Source organism: Electrophorus electricus, chromosome 18, assembly GCF_041902795.1.
Source record: "Electrophorus electricus isolate QZ-2024a chromosome 18, ASM4190279v1, whole genome shotgun sequence".
NCBI lineage: Eukaryota > Metazoa > Chordata > Actinopteri > Gymnotiformes > Gymnotidae > Electrophorus > Electrophorus electricus.
In genome coordinates, this window is record NC_137514.1 from 3,971,622 (window position 1) to 3,995,154 (window position 23,533).

Below are 23,533 nucleotides of genomic sequence, written 5' to 3' on the forward strand. Positions count from 1 at the left end.
GTGCACGCTTCAGTGCCCAACAGGTCATAGATCTGATTTTTTCAGACGTCCAGGAATAACAAGAGATCAATTATTTAGAAGAGGTATCTGAAGAAGGAGATGGGGAGGAATACAACCCGGAGCACGGTGAATCATCTTCAGATGAAGAAGAAATCCCCCAAGCTAACAGAGAGACATTTTTGTTAAAAAATGGCAAAATAACATGGTCCCTGTTACCATATGACATACATGGCAGGGAGGCAACTCAAAATGTCATAAGGATGACCCCAGGGCCCACAAGATATGCAGTTGCTCATGGCCATGACATCACTTCAGCATTCTCTGCATATATATCACACCAGTCATCGAAAAAAATCCGCCTGGAAATGACAAATTTGGAAGGTTTCTCTATATATGGGGACATCTGGAAAATAATGTATGTTATTGACCTGCAAGCTTACATAGGGCTGCTAATTTTAGCAGGTGGTTTTTAGCTCACGAGGTGAGGCTACATCTAGTCTCTGGGATGCAGAGAGTAGAAGGGTGATTTTTTGTGCCACAATGCCACTGAAAGTGTTTCACACTGTTTCACGAATGCTAGGAGAAAAATGGGAGCTTGATATGTTGTAGTTGAATTTCTCACTGTAGGGTGCATAAGAAAATATCACTATGTTGCCAAAAAATGTTGATGACTGTAATTGTTTCCTTTCAATACAAGACATTAAAAACTACTTTCTGCACATTTCCGCTACTTTCTGAAGCTATAGAATTGCCATCTCTTAATAAAATGTTAATGTTAACACCTATGCAGAACCTTAAGCAAAAATGATGATAATACATCTCTACTTTAGTGTACGAAAAATAATATAACAGGTGTGCTGTAATAAAAACGAGTGGTGGCCACTGATTAAATGTAGTCTTTCTGCAATGTGAAAAGAGAAAACTCAAATATTCATAGACAGACTTGCATGAAGGTTGTTTCTTCAAGCAAAGTAGATTGGGGCTTTAAAACTCAGTTCAGCTATTTTATTTTAGGGGTTTAGTAAAGGCGGGTCATTTTTGACCCTTAGGACACGGGGTGTATACATAATATTAAGACGACACGAGGGTTAAATGAACTGAGGCAGCAGATGTTCTGCTGCTTCTGTGTCTCCTAAGTGGACGCTAAAAGGCACAGAAGAGTCAAATACACTTTACAGAAGGAGCAGTAAACATTCAGTGAGAGCTCAGTGAGCCTGGGGCTGAACCTTTACTGTTCCTTAATCAACATGTACTTCATTTGACTTTTACTGTTCCTTAAACAAAGTGTACTGCATTTCAGCAGAGCCCTGATAATCCTCACTCAAACTATCATTACCTGCCACCTCTGTACTTTAACAATCCACTTCAAGCAATTAAAAACAGATACCTGTGTTCAACCCAGCAATGCAGTTCAGGGAATCCTTAATTCATGTATATATCATATATACATGTCCATGTCCAGTGTGAGGTATAGTAATTTTTGCTCTGTACTAGTTTTTAACTTTTGTCTGTTTTTCATTTATGCAGTGGATTTCCCATATTGTGAGTACTGATCCACAACTGCTGTTACCTGATACATGTACACAAGATGTATAGAGAAACAGCTCTAAATCTACTTTTATTCCACTATTCAGTTGTCTGCCACACTGTTCTCATAATGAAAGTCTTCATTTTATGGTTGTGGACATCACCTTATTGAAAAGCAAATATAAATATCTTTATGTGCATTGAAATAATATGAACTGCAAAAAATATTGCCAACTAAAGGCAAATTATGACTATTATGTTCTTCTGTAAAAACACAGGCTCCTCTAATGATGTCACTAATAATTAATTTTCTGTCTCTGATCTTTCTGCACATGATTCCAGCACATACAGTTACATCACTGCAACTACACAACTTCATATGTATTCTTGAACAAACTCATTTAATCAGTGGTGGTGTAATATACTTTAGCACAAATGTGAACTTCGTTCTGACGAAAAGGCCCCATGTTTCCTGTGCACAGTCACTCATTTCTGCTAACCCCTCCCCCACACTGCTACAAGTCTAACAGAGCTCTTCTCACTTTGTGCTTTAGCGCAGAATCAGCTCAGTGTTCTGCAGTAGCTGCTGGAGTTAGAGAGGAGAGAAGTGAAGCTGTAAGAGAACTCCCAGTCTCTTATGGGGCCCAGACTCCTCTAATGACCTCTTTCATGCATCATGTTTCAGAATCTTTTGTGAGTGATTTGAATGTGAATTATAACCAGCAGATAACATGTTCCTTAAAGGAATACACAGAATTTATGAGTGGCACTTACACATAGCCAACATGTCTTTGAGTGTAAGAGGAATTCTGCATCACACAGCTAAGATTGTGGAGAAGCCTGAACTATATATAGGCACTAATGACTCAGGCAGGGACCAGTGTTATGTATATAAAACTAAAAGAGCAAAGTGATTCTTTGTAATTATTTCCATACTGTTATTTTCATCCTCCATTTATTGGTTTGGTTTGATCACATACATACACACACACACACACACACACACACACACACACACACACACACACACACACACAGTGCAGTGATAGTAATCAATAAACAGAAGTGTTTTCTCCATGAATGTGCAGCCATGGCAGTTGCTCCATGGGAAGATTGAGGCTCTCAGTGGCCTGAACCACAGGAATAACACCCACAGAGTACTGTGAGTGTGTGTGTGTGTGTGTGTGTGTGTATGTGTGTGTGTATCTTTGTGCATGCGTGTGTGTCTGAGTCTGCACCAAGGAAATAACACCCATATAGCACTCTATGGTCTGTGTGTGTTTGTGTGGGCGTATATACATTTGTTTATGTGTGTGTGTGTGTGTGTGTGTATGTGTGTGTGTGTGTGTGTGTGTGTGTGTGTGTGTGTGACTGTGTGTGTGCGCGCGCATGTGTGTGTGTGTGTGTGTGTGTGTGTGCACATGTGCATTTGTTGAAAAAGGAGAGAACAGTGCAGTAAAAGAGGAAAAGAAATTAAATACACTAAAAATAACATCAATAAATACACCACAGAAGGTTCACCAGTTTAAAACCTCAAAGCTGTTTCTTCTAAGTTTATTTTCCTCTGTTCCCACAGTGCTGATGAGACTTTGTACAGTGAGGTAAGAAGAGCTCTTTATTAACTTACATTTGTTTGTAAAATTCCCCTGTAGTCTGTGCTTTTAGTACATAGTTAAAGGTCAAGAGAACATTACCACTCTTCATGAACTCTCATCCACATATAGTTGTAGAGGACTTGGAGTTGGTTTTAGATTTCAGTGGTGTTATGTTTATGTGGTGTGTTTGTGTTCCTGATGGAGAGAATGTGTGAGTGAAAGGAATGAAAAAACAAGCAAAAAATGTGTCAAAACTGTGTGTCAAGGAAAATTGAATGTGAGAAGAGTGTGTGAGCGAGTGACAGAGAGGAGTGTTAATTAGGACAGTCCAGGAGTTAATATGATAGTCTAATTTCAGCAAACCAGCAGTCAGACCCATCTGTGAATTAGAAATGAAAAATTTACATTAGGAACAAAGAAAAAGAAACCAGGAACAAGAAAATAATGTGATGACAAAGAAAGACTTACAAAGGGCTAACAAGAAATTGGTGTAGAACATCACTGCTCCCTCTGTACAGAACACTCAACCAATGATGAACACCCTGCGTTAGGCATAGACTATGCTTTGAAACAGCAGTCATATATATATATATATATATATATATATATATATATATATATATATAGAGAGAGAGAGAGAGAGAGAGAGAGTGGCCTGGGGGTGTGACAGAGTATTTTTACTGATTCTAGCCTTGAGCTCTTCTGAAATGAGATTGATGGTTTTATTCCAGTTGGAGCCACAAGCCACAAGCCACAAGAGCCCCAGTCACCACTGGGACAACCTTTTTGATAACACACAGATTTGAAGTTGTTCAGATTATCTGTCTTGCATATGTTTCTATACATGGTCTCTGCCACTTGGTCAGGTATCTTAATATTTGCTTTCCTTGCAGGAATCTGGTGCTCCTGTTACTCTCAGAGGCTCCTTTGTACATTCTGCATCTTGTGTGGTGTAATGCACCCCTGTTACAATTAACATAATGCTTAGTTCTTGTATTCTTACTACCATGATCAGTGACTCTGTACTGTCCTTCAGTCCTACCTTTTCCAGACATTGGTAAGATTGTCTTGTCAGCCACTTCTGCTACCTGTCAATGTTAAATTCCATGTAGGGAAGCCTGCCATGACACATATGTTTCAGGGGCTTTTGGAACAGAATGGAGTGTGAAGTACAACCCAACTAAAATATGTGTTTTAAAGGGGTCCACGGTGTTCATCAATGGCACTTACACATACCCAGCAGGGCTTGATGTGAACAAGGAATTTTGGGTCAAAGTGGATTTCAATCCACAAGAAGACAAGCCTGTATATTGCAGACCGACTAATGACTCAGGAAGGGTCCAGTGTTATGTAGATAAACAGCAACACTTCTCCCTCAAACTGATTAATGTAACGAAGGAGGATGAACATGCCTATCACTTCAGAATCAAAACAAATGTAAGTGATCAAAAATGGCTGGGAGATCCTGTCAAAATCAATGTCACAGGTGGGTTAAATCTTTAATTCCTAATTTTCTAACTATGATGAATAGTGTCCTTTTACTCAGAGGAATTTGAGTCTTGAAGTTCATTAATGCCTATTTTTAACTATGATGCACATTCTCACTTCATGTAAAGGCGTTTGAGTTTAATTAAGCTGATTATTGAGAGTTGTGAAACTGATTAAGGGTTACTCTGATATATTAGTTGTACTATACAATTTGTTTTTCTTTTATTTTTTAGCAAATTCAAGACAGTTTCATGACAGCAGAATAATTTTCTTAATTGCTTGAAGTTTTTCTGGATGATTCTAAAGTCTAATTGTGATGGATTTCCATTCGTTTGGTTTGATAATTTTCTCATTGTCTTAGAGATCCTTGTGAACACTCTTCTTGAAGTAATAGAGAGAGAAGCAGCAGTTCTGACCTGTACAACCACCTGCAGTCTGACTGACAGTCCAACATTCACCTGGTACAAAAATGGACGTCGTTTATCCTCCAATACAAACCCACTCCACCTGCAGCCAGTCAGCAGTGAGGATGCAGGCAGTTATATGTGTGCTGTAAGAGGATATGAACATCTCCCATCTCCTGCTCAAACTCTCACTGTCAGATGTGAGTTTACAATGTTGGTTTCATTATATGATTATCTGATTATTGCTAAGTTCATTTCATTGCCAATTTCAACTCATTTCTCAGTTAAAATGTAAAAAATACAATGAGGTAGTAGTCTTATTAGAATTATATATATATTCTTTACTTTGAGTACATGAGGCATTTCATTACTATAAAATGAAACTTACAACATCACCATCAGCTCGAATAGCAGCGGCTGGTACTACTGTGTAGCTCAGAATGAACATGGGATGCTGAAATCAGCTTCAATAGATGTCACTTTAAAGGGTGAGACAGACAAACAGTTATGTTTCATTTTTCATTCATCAGTTCATTCACTTATTCCTTTGCTAATCAAATTACAAAAGCCCTATATTGTGTTTATGAACAATAGTGTGTGTATGTCTGTTTCTCTCAGCAGGTCACTTCTACATTTTGCCTGTAACTGTTGGAGTCAGCCTCTGTGGGATTGTACTTCCTCTCTCAATAGTTTTATTTATGAAGAGAGAAAGTTTAAGAGGGTAAAGTGAACGATGTTAATATAAATTACATGAATAAACGATAACTTTATACTACGTTATTTCAGTTCCTTTCCAAAAGCACTTTATTAATATGGAAAATCTTTAAAATATGACTAATATCATACATACAATTATATGAATAATAATGTTTATTCTCTGTTTTCTGTTTGGATAAACACTGACATTTGGGGATTTTTGAGCTCAGAGGCAAGAGGCAAAAGAGAAATACAGATGAATCTGATTATGGGGTGAGCTATCACAGAAATCCAGATATATTTGTCAATAAGGAGTCTTAACCCTGCTAAAGAGTTCATAGAATTCATGTCATGACAAATCAGAACCTTGAAATGACAGTGTCAGTCTTAGTTCTGTATATTTAGCATTTCTTTATGTCAGAGTGAGAGCTCCATCTGAGATGCAGACTGTCAACAACAAAATAACATTAGTGGAAAAACTCCAGTGGAACCTTAACTATTAAGCTATTTAGTGTTTCTCATTAAACTGCACATCATTAACTCTGTGCTTCACAGAACGCCAGCCTCAAGCCCTGTCCTACCTGTGACACATCCACATCCAGCTCTCCTGTGTATGAGATACTGCAGTGAGTTCATCATATCAGTTACATTACAGTTATAGAACTCAGATAGAACTCTAGAATCTTGATAGCACTCTAGAATCTTTTTTGAGATGGGATGTGTAAAGCTCTTGTCATTTTTACTGAATTCTGGATGAATACTACGATACACAGCTTTCTTACATTACCATAACTATGTAGAATCCAGAGGAATATATTATTAAGTTTAGATATGGCAAATATGCAGGGTTTTTTTTTTCTTTTCTTTCAGTTTGTTAAGCCATATGAAGATGTGTGTGTGTGTGTGTGTGTATTTTGTTATTCCAAATGTCCTTGTGATCTGATATTCTTTCCTGCGTTTCCTTTTATAGGCCTTAAGGAAACATCAGTAAGAGAATCATCACTGAGAAATCAAACTTGCAGCTGTATCCCGATGCAGTCAGAAGAGTGAGAGATATAGAGGGGAAGAGAGATGCATGATCACATGTAGAGTACACAAGTATTGTTTCCTTCAAAAGAAAAGCTTTTCAGTGTTTTACATTAATAATTAATGCAAAAAATGTTGCAGCCTTTCATTTTTTTTTGGAATGTTGGAAAATAACCTTGTTCGTATTTTGACAATCTAAATAATTAATACATCTAAATAAAAATCTAAATAATTTTTGTTCATTCAATTTTTATCTAGTCCATTAATTTTAATCTAGTTAAAATACTTGAATGCAGTTTCCTCAAAAGCATCATGATGTTTATATCTTGTTCACGACGTGTACTCAGGGATTCTCACTCTAGCAATCTGGACTACAATGAAAATAGAACAAAATAATGTAAGGTGATCTTGAACTCAGGTGATGATGCCAACGGCCTGCTGGGTGAGCAACCACACTCTCATGATGGGCCTGTGTGCAGAACAGTTAGCTCGTGGAACAAGTAAACAAGAAAAGTAAATAACCAAAAGGCAGGGAGTCGAACCCCAGCCATTTTTTTGCGAGGTGAACGAGCTCCCGCTAGACTGCAGCGGCCATAAAACAACGTGCCCGTATATCGCTCTTCAAAGGAACAGAGGACAACAAAACTAGAGGGAAAGAAAAACTAAACACCACACCGAGCTTTGGAAAATGCAGAACCAAGCACACCATGGGAAGGATGGCAGCCCCAATGCCCTGGGGAAAACCAAACTAAAACTTCCTAAACAAAACCAGAAAACAAGGAGTTGTAATGGCTAAGGGGAGCTTTGGAAGAGAGACAGATTTGAGAAGGAAAACTGGAGAAGGGACAGAACATGTAAAAACACAAACACCCTCACAACAGAAGGGCTTACAGACCTCAATACCCAAAGTTACCAGCTAGGCACTTGGCTTAGAACTTTTGCAAAGAGCCAGCACTGAGTGACTGGCTCACTGGGCTTATATAGACCTAGCCCAGCTGTTGGGCGTTAAGCCTGATTAGTGGTGTGCCTGACTCGAGACCTCCCACCACCAGCACCTATAAGACTGACACCTCTAAGTCAGGTACAAAAACCAATTACTCTAATCTCTTTATCATGGACTTATTAGCTAATAGCTGATGGCTTATTGAAAGACACTCTAACCTGCTAGTTACATTAAAAACAGGAGCATTTCCACCAATGGAGAGAGTCTGGCTTGCATATTTACCCTTGTAAAAAACAAAAACATACAAAAAAAAAACCCAGGGTTCCATTGGCTCAGGTCTTGCAACAATAGAACAAAATACAAGGGTCTTGTGTGGAGCATCCATTAGTTCTGTTGGAGTTAATGGGCTGCCCATTTTCTGCCCACAAAACCTTCCCTCAGTGTGTTACATGTGTCAGTGACTGTGGAATACGCTTTCACCATCCATTTGTGATCATTTCCAATTTACATTTTAATCTTCTGGGTTGTGACATAATGTCTAAATTAAGCATGATAATCATGGGTCATAATATAATGACCTCTCTGGTTAATGATCTTTCTATTTGTGATTCTACTTACACCTGCAGTCAGTTCTGCCTTCTCTGTGAGTTGAATACCAAGATCAAGTGGGTACAGGGTCTAGCTGGCACCTACACCCCCCATGTCATGTAGGCAATACCTGCTCTTGCCTGAAAAGGAGGACAGTGTCAACATCATGGACTTTCTGCCCCCTTATAACACTCTAATCAATCCAGTTTGCAAACCAGATTGGAGGAGGTGGCATTTCACACAAGATTTGAGAAAGGTCAATGATCTTGTCATCCCTCGCTTGTACTGGACATCTCTTGTATAATAAATATAATTACACACACACACACACACACACACACACACACACACACACACACACACACACACACACCACCATGGTTGATGTTTGTTCTGCTTTCACTAGCATCCCTGTGCATGTAGACACAGCCCATTTTTGCACTTACATTTAGAAATAAAAAAATTGTCTTGCACTAGCATGGACTCAGACTAGGTTGATGGGGCTTACAGACCTGGGGGATTCCTATTGGAACTTATGGCACCAGGTCTTCCTGTGTGCTCACACTCTGTGGTTGCTGCTGCTGCTGCTGCTGAGAAAATACTAGTCATCAGGTCACCAAGGTGTTAAACACAGCAGCCACACAACATGACAGCTCAGAGGTGTAGTGGCTATGAAACATTTTGACATGAACTCGTAGTTTGACTGTTAAACACTCTTCTCTGCAGGGCTCTTCAGCCTTCATGCTGCATCAAATGCTTTCTCTCCTGAATTCAGCTTGGACACTGGAGGAACACAGTGGTTTGCTCTTATTCATGCATGTTATTCATCTGTTCAAGGATAAGCCCCTCACTATGTACACACACAGTCGACATGCATGTGGTGTCTCCCATGATTTCTGATGGATTTGGCCACAGAACCGGTTTAGGGCAGTAGAGGGAAAGATCATATCACATTCCACTCTCATTGCAGCCTGACTGCAAGCTTCCCAGTCATTTAGCAGTTATCAAAGTAACAGGATATGACACCCCAACCATAAGCAACGAAGCAGAGCGTTACTAGCTGATTCAGCAGAAAAATATTATTATGATGATTGATCAATTTTCTAAATGGCCTGAGGTATTCCTGAGTGCAAAGGAAAATGTGAGAACAATAGTAAGAGATGTGGCAAGAGATATAATAACTATGTATGGAATACTGCATTCTAACAACAGTGATAAGGGCCCAACATTCACATCAAGAGTCACTCAGCAGCTCTGCAAATATCTGTGCGTATATATCTATGATCGACTGGTTGTTTCACATCCTCTACTGGCCTCTGTCATGAAAATGTCTCCTTTCAAAGTTTTGATAGGAAGACCATTTCCCATGTTGTGGGTAAAGGGCCAACCAGGCCCCATGCTAGCTGGTAATTTACACACAATTATCTCTGATTGTACTGTAGCACTCCTTGAAATTCTCACCAGATGGCAAAGTGCTAATCGAATGTTTGCTTCCTAGGAGATTTGTTGAGGCTCACTACACACAATCTGCTACTGTTATTGTGATAATCCAAACAGCTGTACTAACTGATGCTCAGCCTCAGTTGATATATGCTAGTAGATTAAAGAGGCCCCCAGTTAGGGTGTACTATTGTCTCTATGTGTGTTTTGTTGTATGTCTGTATGCAGGTAATCCATGTTGAATCTTATTATGCTGATGTTCAGACTGAAGGGCCTCCTATGGTGCAAAGGGAACATCGTGTGTGCCTTGTCCCTGGAAATAGCTGTAAATGTGACACAGGACCAGTACTGTGTGGTGTGCCTCTCCCTGTCCAGCAGATGGAAAAACACCCCAATGTACCTGTTGTTAAATGGGTCATATCCGCATATGGAGTCACCCTTCTGCTAGAACTCCATCCCCCATTCTGCTGTTCCTGGGAAAGTCACACTGTCACCACACCATCAGTGTCATTTCACTTAACAACACGAGGATGTCAGAGTTGTTCGATGTAAACTACGGGCATTTGGACTGGCTCCTGTTTGGACTGGATCCTGGCTCCTGTTAGATAGCTGTGTACTCAATACCTCATGTTTCTAATTAACTTGGCTTGTTATTACTACTAACAAAGGATGATTGGGCAGTGGTTAAATCCCTTAACCCTCAAGTTGTACTTGTCATAATTGTAAGTCACTTTGTATAAAAGTGTCAGCTAATTGTAACTGATTTAATAAATGGCAAAGGTGATTTCATATTTTTGTAAATAATCTGCATATCACTTCCAGGAGAAATGAATATTTGCCACATGTAAAAGGTGTGGTCAGACCTGGAAATTCCTCCAGATAAACTGGCCTTGACTGGAATTTTTTGCCTTTTTATTCTCTGTTGTTATTCTGCTACAGTAAAAGGCAGCAAAGTAAGAATAAAATGTATCTGTTTTCTCTCTAAAAGTAAGAGTAAAATGTAAAGCAAAGTAAGAATAAAAATAAAGAATAAAGAATAAAAGAATATTAAGAATAAGAATAAAAGAGTAAGAATAAAGCAAAGTAAGAATAAAATGTATCTGTTTTCTCTCTATGCATGCTTGCAAGTATAAGAAATAATGCTGACCTAAGTCCACATATTCTGCTACCATGTAACTTCTTCATTTGATGCCTGCTTTGCTTGCCAAAGACCACATTTGCCTTTGTTATTGTTCTTCCTCTTTTTTCCCTGTGCTTGCTCTTCTTGTCAAACACAGGTAGTCTATAAATTACACATGCTATCTAACTACAAACTGACTCTGTGTCTCACTGCTGCTCAGACGCTCTCTTCAGGTGCCTGAGGTTCACAATCTGGATGCAACCAGATTCCTCACTAAGAACTGACCAACCAAATACTTAACATCATATATACACTGTGCCAGTTAAAACACTCAGATGTAGTTCCCCCAAAAAGGACGTGTTCTCAGAGATTCCCACTCTAGAACTAAATTAAATTAAATAGCGTCATGTTACGTCAGGACTGACCAACCAATCTGAATGGACTTACACACATAAACAAGGATGTTAGAGTATGACAGAAAGAGGAGTGTGCAGAGCTACTCGTTTGCAGCTTTTTAATAAAATATTCAAAAACTGAGAAAATGCCCTTAGATTTCATTACGATGCTTTTGAGGAAACTGCATTAAAATAAATGGACTAAATGAATGAATGAATGAAGGGATGCATGAATGAATGAATGAATGAATGAATGAATATAGTATTAAAATAGTAGTGACTATTTTTTATTCGCATGAGGTTCATTTAATTATTTAGATTAGCAAAGTTTATAAGAAGGTTATTTTTCATCCTTGCAATAAAAATGCAAAGGACGCTTTTATTTTAACATTTTCTGAGTATTATTCATTAATGTAAAACGCTGAAAAGCTTTTCTGCTGAAGGAAACTACATGTTAAATTTATTCTTCCCCTCTCTATTTCTCACTCTTTTGACTGCACTGGTGTCACGTATGGGCCCCCTTCTGGCATCCCTGTTTACATGATTTCCCTGTCGTGTCTTTGTTTTCCTTTACTTCCTGGTTGTTCCGTTCCTTAGTTTCGTTTTCTCCATGCCTGTCATTCCTTTTACCTGTTCCTCTTTCCCAGTGCTTGTTTTGTTTTAATCTGTTCCGCTCTCTGGTCTGTATCTCCACCTGTAATGATGTTCGCCTGTGTCTGGTTAGTTTATAAGTCTTGGTTATTTAAGCCCTGGCTTTGTTTTGTCTTCCAGTTTGTCGGTTATTTTGGCATGTTCGGTTAAGTTTCTAGTTGTTGTCACTGTCACTGACCTTGTCATTGTTTTGCTGTTTGCTTAGTTCGTGTGTTAATTTGTCTCAGTGTTTTCCCGTGTCTCTGTTTGTTAGCCTCTCATGTTTTGTTTCCTTTGTTCATTAAAAGCCTCCTGCGTTGGCATTTTGCTTCTGGCCTAGTAAACGTTACTGCAGTAAACGTTACAATTGGGCCATAGCTGCAAGTTTGATATTTCTCAGGGATGATTCTCTTAGTGGTGTTTCCTCAAGGCCTATAAAAGGACACACAGGAAAAAATATCAGAATACAAGGATATTTGGAATAACAATGGACACACACACACATGCACGCTCATTCAAATGTCATAACAAAATGAAAATAAAATCACATTTTTGTACACATTTAGTGTACATTCCTGTACACTACACTGGCTGTCATTGAACTACTTTGGTCTGTTGCAATCTGATTTCATTTCCACTACCGACTTGTTTAGACTTTTTTTTTGGGGGGGTGGGGGGGGGGGGGGGGGGGAGTCACACTTCCCATTATGGCCTGGAGCCTCGACGAGATCGTAACAAAGTGTAATTTAACATAATACATTTCACTTAATTTAACCTTCTTAAACTTTCCCGCTTCTTCAATAAAACTATTGAGAGGAACTACAATCCCACAGAGGCCGACTCCAACAACTATAGGCAATATGTTGAAGTGGCCTGGTGAGAAACACAGACACATATACAGTATAGCAATTATAGTTTGTAAATATGAATGAATAAGAGTGAACAAACTGATGAATGAATGTGAACAATTAAAACATAACTGCCTGTGTGTGTCACCCTTTAAAGTGGCATGTGCTGAAGCTGATTTCAGTACTGCATGTTCATACTGAGCCACACAGCAGAACCAGATCCTGGAGCTGTTGATGATGTAACTCTGCCGAGATCCTACAGGTGAGGTTCCTCCTTCTTTATATCTGGTGTAGTTCTGCACAGGTGGGGTGGCATTGTTGCAAGTCAGAGTCACTTCACTATTTCCCAGATGGATAAAAAGACATTATTTGGAGGATCTAATACCCACAAAAGGAGAGAATGTGAAGAAATGAATATAGCATATTCTGCCTGAAAGGAGGAACAGGGAGATTAAAGTTATGGTAAACATCAACCAGTGATACAAAACCATGTAGTTACAGCTGTGTAGTGTCTATATAAACGTCCATTAGCTGACTTGTATTTGAACTTGCATTATCCACTGTTCTAAGAACTGATTTTGGAGATGGAGATGATGTATGGTTGTGCTACCATTACTAATGTTTTCACCTTAAATCAGGCATAAATAACAACATGTAAAGAACGAATTTGATAAAATGTCTCAAATTAAAGATATTCTATTATGACATCATGAAACAAGAGCAAGGTGCAAGTGAGGAGCATAATTGTTTAATTCCCAAATGCAACCAAAGACAGAAAATACATTTTCAAAGTAACTTACTAAGCAGAGCCTTTAACTTGTGACAAGGGACCATAAGTACAAAGCATTGAACTCAGGCACCTGTGGGGTTTAAATAGGCTGGAGATAAATGAGGTCTAGGTCTAGGTGATTATTCAAGTAAACAGGTGATTTGGATTGGGGAAGTGAATGTGTGCAGTGATTGGTGGATGTGGTGTAAGGGCTGCCTATGTACCAGCGAGGGTCTGACATCTATACATGTTGAAGATTTAGTGACTCTTTCGTGTTTCATTGTGTGTTTTACATTTTAACTGTGAAATTCATTTAGTAATAGTTTATATTATATAATCAAACAATGTAAAGCTTTCATTAAGATGTCATATATTTTGGTGCCATGATGTTTAACAACAGCTATTAGCTAAGAAGTCCATGATAAAGAGTTTAAAGGAATTATTTTTTGTCAGTCTTATAGGTGCTGGTAGTGTGGATCTAATCCCTACATTATGGAGTTTTTGTTGTTTTGTAACCTTATTTGTAAGGGTCGGTGCCAGGCCGAGGCCTCCTCCGACCACCAGAGGGAGATCTTGAGTCAGGCACGCCACTAATTAGGCTTAACGCCAAAAAGCTGGGCTAGGTCTATATAAGCCCAGTGACCCAATGCTGGGTCTTTGCCAAAGTTCTGAGCCAAGTTCTGGGTATTGAGGTCTGTGAGCCCTTGTGTGACACCTCACTTCTGTGCTGCGAGGGTGTCTGTGTTTTTACACGTCTCCTGCCTTCTGCAGTTTTCCCCCTCAAATCTGTCTCTCTCCTAAGCCTCCCCTTAGCCATTACAGCTCCTGTTTTCTGGTTTCGTTTGGGAAGTTTTAGTTTGATTTTCCCCAGGGCATCGGGGCTGCCATCCTTGGTTCTCCCTTTTCCCACACTCGGCATGGTGTTTAGTTTTTCTTTCCCTCTAGTGTTGTTGTCCTCCATTCCTTTGAAGAGCGATATACGCGCAGATTGTTTTATGGTCACAGCTGTCTAGCAGGAGCTCGTTCACATCGTAACAAAATGGCTGAGGTTCACTCCTCACCTTTTGGTTATTTACTTTTCTTGTTTACTTGTTCCACGATCTAACTGTTCTGCACAAGGGCCCACCATTAAAGTGTGGTTGCTCACCCAGTAGGCTGTCGGTGTCATCATCTAGCTGACGTGGGTTCGCGCTCATTTTACATTATTTTGTTCTATTTTCATTGTAGTTCAGATTGCTAGAGTGAGAATCCCTGAGTACATGTACTGAACAAGATATAAACATCATGATGCTTTTGAGGAAACCACATTCAAGTATTTTAACTGGATTAAAATTAATGGACTAGATAAAAATTGAATTAACAAATAATAAAACATTTAGATTTTAATTTAGATTATTAATTAGTTCAATTTTCAGAATAAGAACAAGGTTATTTTCCATCAGTACAAAAAAAAAAAAAGAAAGGCTACAACATTTTTTGCAGTTGATTACATTTTTTACTGTTGATTAACTGAACACTCTTGTCTACATGTGATCATCCATCTCTCTTCCCCTCTATATCTCTCACTCTTTTGACTGCATTGGGATACAGCTGCAAGTTTAATTTCTCAGTGATGATTCTCTTAGTGATGTTTCTTTAAGTCCTATAAAAGGAAACACAAGAAAGAATATCAGCTCACAAGGACATTTGGAATAACAAAATACACACACACACACACACACACACACACACACACACACACAAACATTGAAAAAACACAACAAAACAATGCATGTTTTGGCATATCTAAATTTAATAATCTATTCCTGTGGATTCTATATAATTATGGTAATGTAAGAAAGCTGTGTATCGTAGTATTCCTCCAGTATTCAGTAAAAATGACAAGAGCTTTACACATCCCATCTCAAAAAAGATTCTAGACTGCTATCAAGATTCTAGAGTTCTAACAGAGTTCTATAACTGTGATGTAACTGATATGATGAACTCACTACAGTATTCTCACAGGTAGGACAGGGCTTGAGGTCGGCGTTCTGTGAAGCACAGAGTTAATGATGTGCAGTTTAATGAGAAACACTGAATAGCTTAATAGTTAAGGTTCCACTGGAGTTTTTCCACTAATGTTATTTTGTTGTTGACAGTCTGCATCTCAGATGGAGCTCTCACTCTGACATAAACAAATGCTAAAGATACAGAACTAAGACTGACACTGTCATTTCAAGGTTCTGATTTGTCATGACATGAATTCCATGAACTCTTTAGCAGGGTTAAGACTCCTTATTGACAAATATATCTGGATTTCTGTGATAGCTCACCCCATAATCAGATTCATCTGTATTTCTCTTTTGCCTCTTGCCTCTGAGCTCAAAAAAACCCAAATGTCAGTGTTCATCCAAACAGAAAACAGAGAATAAACATTAGTATTCATAATATTGCATTTATGATATTAGTCATATTTTTAAGATTTCCCATATTAATAAAGTGCTTTTGGAAAGGAACAGAAATGAGGTACTATAAAGTTATCATTTATACATGTAACTTATATTAACATCTTTCACTTTACCTTCTTAAACTTTCTCTCTTCATAAATAAAACTATTGAGAGAGGAAATACAAACCCAAAGAGGCCGACTCCAACAGCTATAGGCAAAATGTAGAAGTGACCTGCTGAGAGAAACAGACATATGCACATTATTGTTCATACACATAATATAGGGCTTTCATAATGTGATTAGCAAATGCATAAGTTAATGAACTGATGAATGAAAAATGAAACATAACTGTCTGTCTGTCTCACCCTTTAAATCAGCATCTATGGAAGCTGATTTCAGCATCCCGTGTTCATTCTGAACTACACAGTAATACCAGCCACTGCTATTAGAGCTGATGGTGATGTTGTATGTCTGTCCAGATCCTACAGATGAGGTTCCTCCTTCTTTAAACCAGGCGTAGTTCTGCACAGGTGGGTTGGCATCACTGCTGCAGGTCAGAGTCACTGAACTGTCCCCCACTATTTCACTAGAGGGCCTGATGGACACCAAGACATTCTTTGGAGGATCTAACACCCACAAAATGAGAGAATGTGAAGAAATGAATATGACGTCTTCTGTCTGAAAGGAGGAGCAAGGAGACTACAGGCATGATCTGCATCAACCAGGCATATATCCAGGTTCATCAATGGACTTGTATCCTCTACTGTTCTAAGAGCTGATTCTGGAGATGTTGTATAGTTGTCCCACCATTACTAATGTCTTCACCTTAAATCAGGCAATAACACCATGTGGAGAATGCATTTTATAGTAATGAAATGTCTCATGTACTCAAAGTAAAGAATATATATATATATATATATATATATATATATAATTCTAATAAGACTTTACTAATTCATTGTATTTTTTTACATTTTAACTGAGAAATGAACTGAACTTGACAATGGAATGAACTTAGCAATAATCAGATAATCATATAATGAAACCAACATTGTAAACTCATATCTGACAGTGAGAGTTTGAGCAGGAGAGGGGAGATGTTCATATCCTCCTACAGCACACATATAACTGCCTGCATCCTCACTGCTGACTGGCTGCAGGTGGAGTGGGTTTGTATTGGACGATAAAGGACGTCCATTTTTGTACCAGATGCATGTTGGACTGTCAGTCAGACTGCAGGTGGTTGTACACGTAAGAATTGCTGCTTCTCTCTCTATTACTTCAAGAAAAGTGTTCACAAGGAGCTCTAAGACAATGAGAGAATCCTCAAACCAAACAAATGGAAGTCCATCACAATTAGACAGCCTTTAAATCATCCAGAAAACTTCAAGCAATTAAGAAAATAATTCTGCTGTCATGAAACTGTCTTGAATTTGTTAAAAAATAAGAGAGAAACAAATTGCATAGTACAACTAATATATCAGAGTAACCCTTAATCAGTTTAACAACTCTCAATAATCAGCTTAATTAAACTCAAACGCCTTTACATGAAGTGAGAATGTGCATCATAGTTAAAAATAGGCATTAATGAACTTCTAGACTCAAATTCCTCTGAGTAAAGGACACTATGCATCACAGTTAGAAAATAGGAAATTAAAGATTTAACCCACCTGTGACACTGATCTTAACAGGATCTCCCAGCCATTTTTGTTCGATTACATTTGTTTTGATTCTGAAGTAATAGTCATCCTCCTTCGTTACATTAATCAGTTTGAGGGAGAACTTTTGCTGTTTATCGACATAACACTGGACTGTGCCTGAGTCCTTAGTGGGTTTGGAATATACAGGTGTGCCCTGTTCTCTATCGAATGGCTCTTTAACCCAAAATTCCTCTTTGACTTCCAGCCCTGCTGGGTATGTGTAACTGTCATTGATAAACACTGTGGACCCCTTTAAAACACATATTTTAGTTGGGTTGTACATCACACTCAATTTTGTTCCAAAAGCTCCTGAAACATATAATGCATGCAAGAGGTCATTAGAGGAGTCTGGGCCCCATAAGAGAGTGGGAGTTCTCTTACAGCTTCACTTCTCTCCTCTCTAACTCCAGCAGATACTGCAGAACACTGAGCTGATTCTGAGCTAAACCACAAAGTGCGAAGAGCTTGTAGCAGGGTGGGGGAGGAGCTTGGGGAGAAGTGCACACTAGTGACTCTGAACAACTTAACGCTCAGTCACATAATATATGAGGTTGAGTGAAGAGAAAAACAAACAAAAATATATCTGCACTTTGTAGTTATAGTGGGGTTGTGAATTTTAATCTTACCACAGTGTGCTCTTAATCTAAGACTGCCCTAAACTTGACAAAAACCACAAAGCACTCAGCAAGCTCTATAGCAGTGGTGTGGGGGATGTGGGGGCTTTGGTAACCAATGTAAATTAACTTCATTAAATGGGAACAGTGTGTCAGAAAATCTTTATACTCGATATCAGAATTTTCCTAATATTTGTGCAGGTTTCAACAGTTTTGGAAATTTTACAAAGAAAAATACAATTTTGATGAAGACTGCAGTCTTACCCAGAGACATGAACAGAGTGATAAGAGTGAGAGTTAGAAGAGGAGTTCTGAGTGACATCATTAAACAAACCTGCACAGACACACAACAGCACACAACACAGCTGAGTGCATCACATTTCTGCTTCTGTTTACACTGTTTCAAATATCAGTCTGATCTGATGACACATCTGTATTACTGAGGAGGTTTGACTCTTGTCATCTCATTTCAGTTCAGTTTTATTTCTTGAGGGCTATTTATTCTAAATTGATTCACAAAAGGATTTATAGGAATCCTTGTCCAGACTGTAAATGTACAATTTGAAAGCCATTGTGATAAGAATAAAAACACAACCATTCTACCAACTTTAACAAAATAAAAACAACTTCAACTATTTTAACACCTCATCTCAGCATTACATACAAATGTATTTAAACAGTCATAAATCAGATACATATTGTATTAATAACAGTTGTGTTATGTCCTAAGCAGTGTAGAAGACTGAAGTGGCCAATATGTATGTAGTGAGAGCTTGTTGTTCAGGTCTGTTCTAGGAGGTCTATTCTCATCCCACCCAAAAGATGAAGAATGTTGACACCCAGCCAGCCAAACACACACACACACACACACAATCACCCACTCATAACCAGTCTTTGACACCCAGCCAATCAGACACCTCCAATCTGTCAATCACCTGTCATTCAACCAACTGGACCACCAAATCACTTCCACGTTTCCAATCACTCACTGACTGGTCATCACACATATATGAACCTTGTTACATTCTCTTCATTTAAGGCATCACCAGTCAATGTTTCACACTGACCTCCTCTATTCCAATCCAATCACTCACTGACTGGTCATCACACATATATGAACCTTGTTTCATTCTCTTCATTTAAGGCATCTCCAGTCAATGTTTCACACTGACCTCCTCTATTCCAATCCAATCACTCACTGACTGGTCATCACACATATATGAACCTTGTTTCATTCTCTTCATTTAAGGCAACTCCAGTCAATGTTTCACACTGACCTCCTCTATTCCAAGTAAAAATCTAGCCAGCCACAACAAATGCTTAATCCTTTTGCCCTTTTGAAATATTTTTGATTTTTGTTCCATGTTCCCCTCAGTTAACTCCTGCTTTGTCTATTAGTTACTTCATTAAATGTACATTTTGTTACCTTTCACTCATGCCTCACTACTTTCCTCAAAAGGTCACAAAGGGTTTGAAAAATAATGTTGGAACTTACAGGCACTATGTGTTGAATTCCAGTAGAACTCTTAATTCATAATATAGATTCTAAATCTCAAAACTTGAAGGTGATCAAACAAATTGATCGTAAATAGCTAAATCACACTCAGTGTAATAGAATTATTGCAAATGTTTTCCCATGAAATGTTGCAGCACTTTAATGGAGGAGTTGACTTGACCCAGGAATCTTTGCACCAGAGGTCATATCACTGCAGGGCAATCTGACTAGACAAGGAACTTGAAAGAGTAGGGGGAGTAAACTCTATAGCCTACCAAACCACTCACCAAAATCTTCTTCATTATCACCCAAGATATAACAAACAAAGACTGTACACCAGACAGAAGGCTCAACACCACTGTTCAGGATGTGACATGAGATATCCATGACTACATCCAAACACGGGATCCCAAGGATGGGCTGATGAGGGCATGTCCCAGTCAGAAGGGGGACATAGTTACCGTGAAAACAGTGGAGGTGTCATGGCAGGATTACCTACATGGAATTTAACACTGACAGGTAGCAGAAGTGGCTGACAAGACAATCTTACCAATGTCTGGAAAAAGCATGATTGAAGGACAGTACAGAGTCACTGATCATGGTAGTAAAAATACAAGAACTAAGCATTATGTTAATTGTAACAGGGGTGCATTACACCACACAAGATGCAGACTATACAAAGGAGTCTCTGAGAGTAACAGGAACACAAGACACTTGCAGTGAAAGCAAATATTAAGAGACCTGACCAAGTGGCAGAGACCATGGATAGAAACATATGCAAGACAGATAATCTGAACAACTTCAAATCTGTGTGTGTTATCAAAAAGGTTTTCCCAGTGGTGACTGGGGCACTTGTGGCAGAGACACCAATGCTGGGAGTTGTGGCTCCAACAGGAATAAAAGCACCAATCTAATTTCAGAAGAGCTCAAGGCTAGAATCAGTAAAAATACTCTGTCACACTCCCAGGCCACTCTCTCTCTCTCTCTCTCTCTCTCTCTCTCTCTCTCTCTCTCTCTCTCTCTATATATATATATATATATATATATATATATATATATATATATATATATATATATATATAATCATCATTGGTTGAGTGTTCTGTACAGAGGCATCAGTGATGTTCCACACCAATTTCTTGTTAGCCCTTTGTAAGTCTTTCTTTGTCATCACATTATTTTCTTGTTCCTGTTTTTTTTTATCTTTGTTCCTAATGTAAATTTTTCATTTCTAGTTCACAGATGGGTCTGACTGCTGAGTTATCATAATAACTCCTGGACTGTCCTAATTAAGACTCCTCTCTGTCACTCGCTCACCCGCACTTCTCACATTCACCCTCATTTTTTGCTTACTTTTTTATTCCTTTGATTCACACAGTCTCTCCATCAGGAACACAAACACACCATATAAACATAACACCACTAAAATCCAAAACCAACTCCACGTCCTCTACAACTATATGTGGATGAGAGTTCATGAAGAGTGGTAATGTTCTCTTGACCTTTATGCTATTTACTAAAAGCACAGACTACGGGGAAATTTAACAAACAAATGTAAGTTAATAAAGAGCTCTTCTTACCTTACTGTGCAAAGTCTCATCAGCAGTGTGGGAACAGAGGAAAATAAACTCAGAAGAAACAGCTTTGAGGTTTTAACCATGTGAACTGTCTGTGGTGTATTTAATGATGTTATTTTTTAGTGTATTTAAATTCTCTTCCTCTTTTACTGCACTGTTCTCTTCTTTTTCAACAAATGCATTCGCACACACACCCACACACACACACACACACACAACCACACACACACACAAACAAATGTATATACACCCACACAAACACACACAGACCATAGATTGCTCTGTGATTGTTATTTCCTTGGTACAGACTCAGACACACACACGCATGCACAAAGAAACACACACACACGCACACAAGTTCAAGTTCGAGTTCAAGTTTGGTTTATTTGTCACATGCATACACAGTATAACTCGCAGTGAAATGGTTGAGGGTACTCTGTCCAAACTGAGGAAAATGAAAACGGGTGCATAGAGAAATATATATTCTATATATGTACAAAAATATATTAACAATGTATGTACAATATATGTATATTATGATTATATACACAATGTACAATGTATATGGTTGTGTGTATATATATGTACACAATGTACAGAATGTACAGATCCATTTTGTAAAATGGCATATTTACAGTTTTTATGTTACATGGTGGTAATAGAATATCTATCTATATATATATATACACAGTTATGCTACATGGTGGTGGTGGTCCCCACACTTTATCAGTTTCCCTGATTCAGGGCCCGAATGGCCTGTGGGAAGAAGCTCCTCTTCAGTCTCTCTGTCTTGGTTTTCAGGGAGCGAAAGCGCCTCCCTTATCTCAACAGAGAGAAGAGCCTATTATTGGGATGGGTGGGGTCCTTCACAATCCTCCTGGCCTTGGTCTGGCACCGCTTGTAGTAGATGGTCTGCAGGTCAGGAAGTTCCGTGTGAGTGATGCACTCTGCGGAACGCATTACCCTTTGGAGTGCTTGTCTGTCCTGCTTGGTGCTATTCTCAAACCAGACTGTGATGTTCCCCATGAGGATGCTCTCGATAGTGCAGGTGTAGAAGTTCGCAGTACCTTGGAGGGTAGTCTGAAGTCTCTTAGGCGTCTGAGGTGGTAAAGACGCTGACGAGCCTTCTTTGCCAGGGAGTTGGTATGGCAGGACCAGGACAGGTCCTGTGAGATGTGAACACCAAGGTACCTGAAACTATCTACTCTCTCCACCGTGGTTCCACTGATCCTCACAGGTTGGTAGTGCCGCTCCTGCTTCTTGCTGCAATCCACGATCAGCTCCTTTGTCTTACTGACGTTTAGGAGGAGATTAGAGAAGAGCTCTGTTAGACTTGTAGGAGTGTGGGGGAGGGGTTAGCAGAAATGAGTGACTGTGCACAGGAAACATGGGGCCTTTTCGTCAGAACGAAGTTCACATTTGTGCTAAAGTATATTACACCACCACATTCAAGAATACATATGAAGTTGTGTAGTTGCAGTGATGTAACTGTATGTGCTGAACTATAACTTTCTTGTGCATGTGTATATCCCCTCTATGACCGCACAAATTTCTTGTGCATACACATGCACAAGAAAGTTATAGTTTTTAGAGTTCTATCATTATCAGATTTCAATTTCTCATTTTGTGTGTGTGTGTGTGTGTGTGTGTGTGTGAACATGTGTGTGTGTGTGTGTGTGTGTGTGTGTGTGTGTGTGTGTGTCCATGTTTGTATTTGTGTCTGTATGGATCAGTGTTTGGTATGTATGTGTGTGTTTAAAATCTGCTCTAGCACACTTTCATTTGTACTCTCATTCTTTTTGCAGACTTTGAGAAAACAATACAGAGACCATCTCTATAGCAATAAAAAGCAATAAACCATAAAACACAGTCTACAGGAAAAATATGTGTGTGTGTGTGTGGGGGGGGGGGTTAGAGATGGAGAGAAAAAGAGGGAGATTGTTGGGTGAAATGGCTGAAGGTATGACAACCATATTTTATTGCATGGATCTGGGTCAAGATGTAAAATTCCACATTTTTCAGTCAGGACTTTGGAATAACACAAATATATAATTTTAATAACACAAATATCTAATTTTGAGGATTTGCTATATTGCTGTTTCTGTTGTAGAAATAAAAAAAATTATTTCCTTACCTAATACCGTTGTAATTAAACATGATTATTTGAAGATTATTTTAAGATTTACATGAATAAATGTAAGATGCCCTGACCTTTTATGAAAGTAATCTGTTTTTGTTTTTGTTTTTTTG

The 23,533-nt window shown here is 38.7% G+C and overlaps 1 protein-coding gene and 1 long non-coding RNA gene across 2 annotated transcripts; one reads left to right on the forward strand and one right to left on the reverse strand.

The window, feature by feature from the left end:
- The first annotated feature begins 2,603 nt into the window (after positions 1-2,603).
- On the forward strand, positions 2,604-6,966 carry LOC145652103 (uncharacterized). Its single transcript, XM_081701576.1, has 8 exons — positions 2,604-2,689; positions 3,104-3,128; positions 4,323-4,608; positions 4,972-5,214; positions 5,633-5,735; positions 5,941-5,983; positions 6,266-6,336; positions 6,681-6,966. Exons 1-8 carry the CDS (start codon positions 2,604-2,606, stop codon positions 6,685-6,687), a joined length of 864 nt encoding a protein of 287 aa, XP_081557702.1. The 3' UTR covers positions 6,688-6,966.
- Positions 6,967-14,836: 7,870 nt separating this feature from the next.
- On the reverse strand, positions 14,837-16,020 carry LOC118242621 (uncharacterized). Its single transcript, XR_004776942.2, has 2 exons — positions 15,782-16,020; positions 14,837-15,111 (listed from the first exon to the last, which is right to left on the reverse strand). It is a non-coding gene; the product is annotated as an uncharacterized LOC118242621 (long non-coding RNA).
- Positions 16,021-23,533: the final 7,513 nt, after the last annotated feature.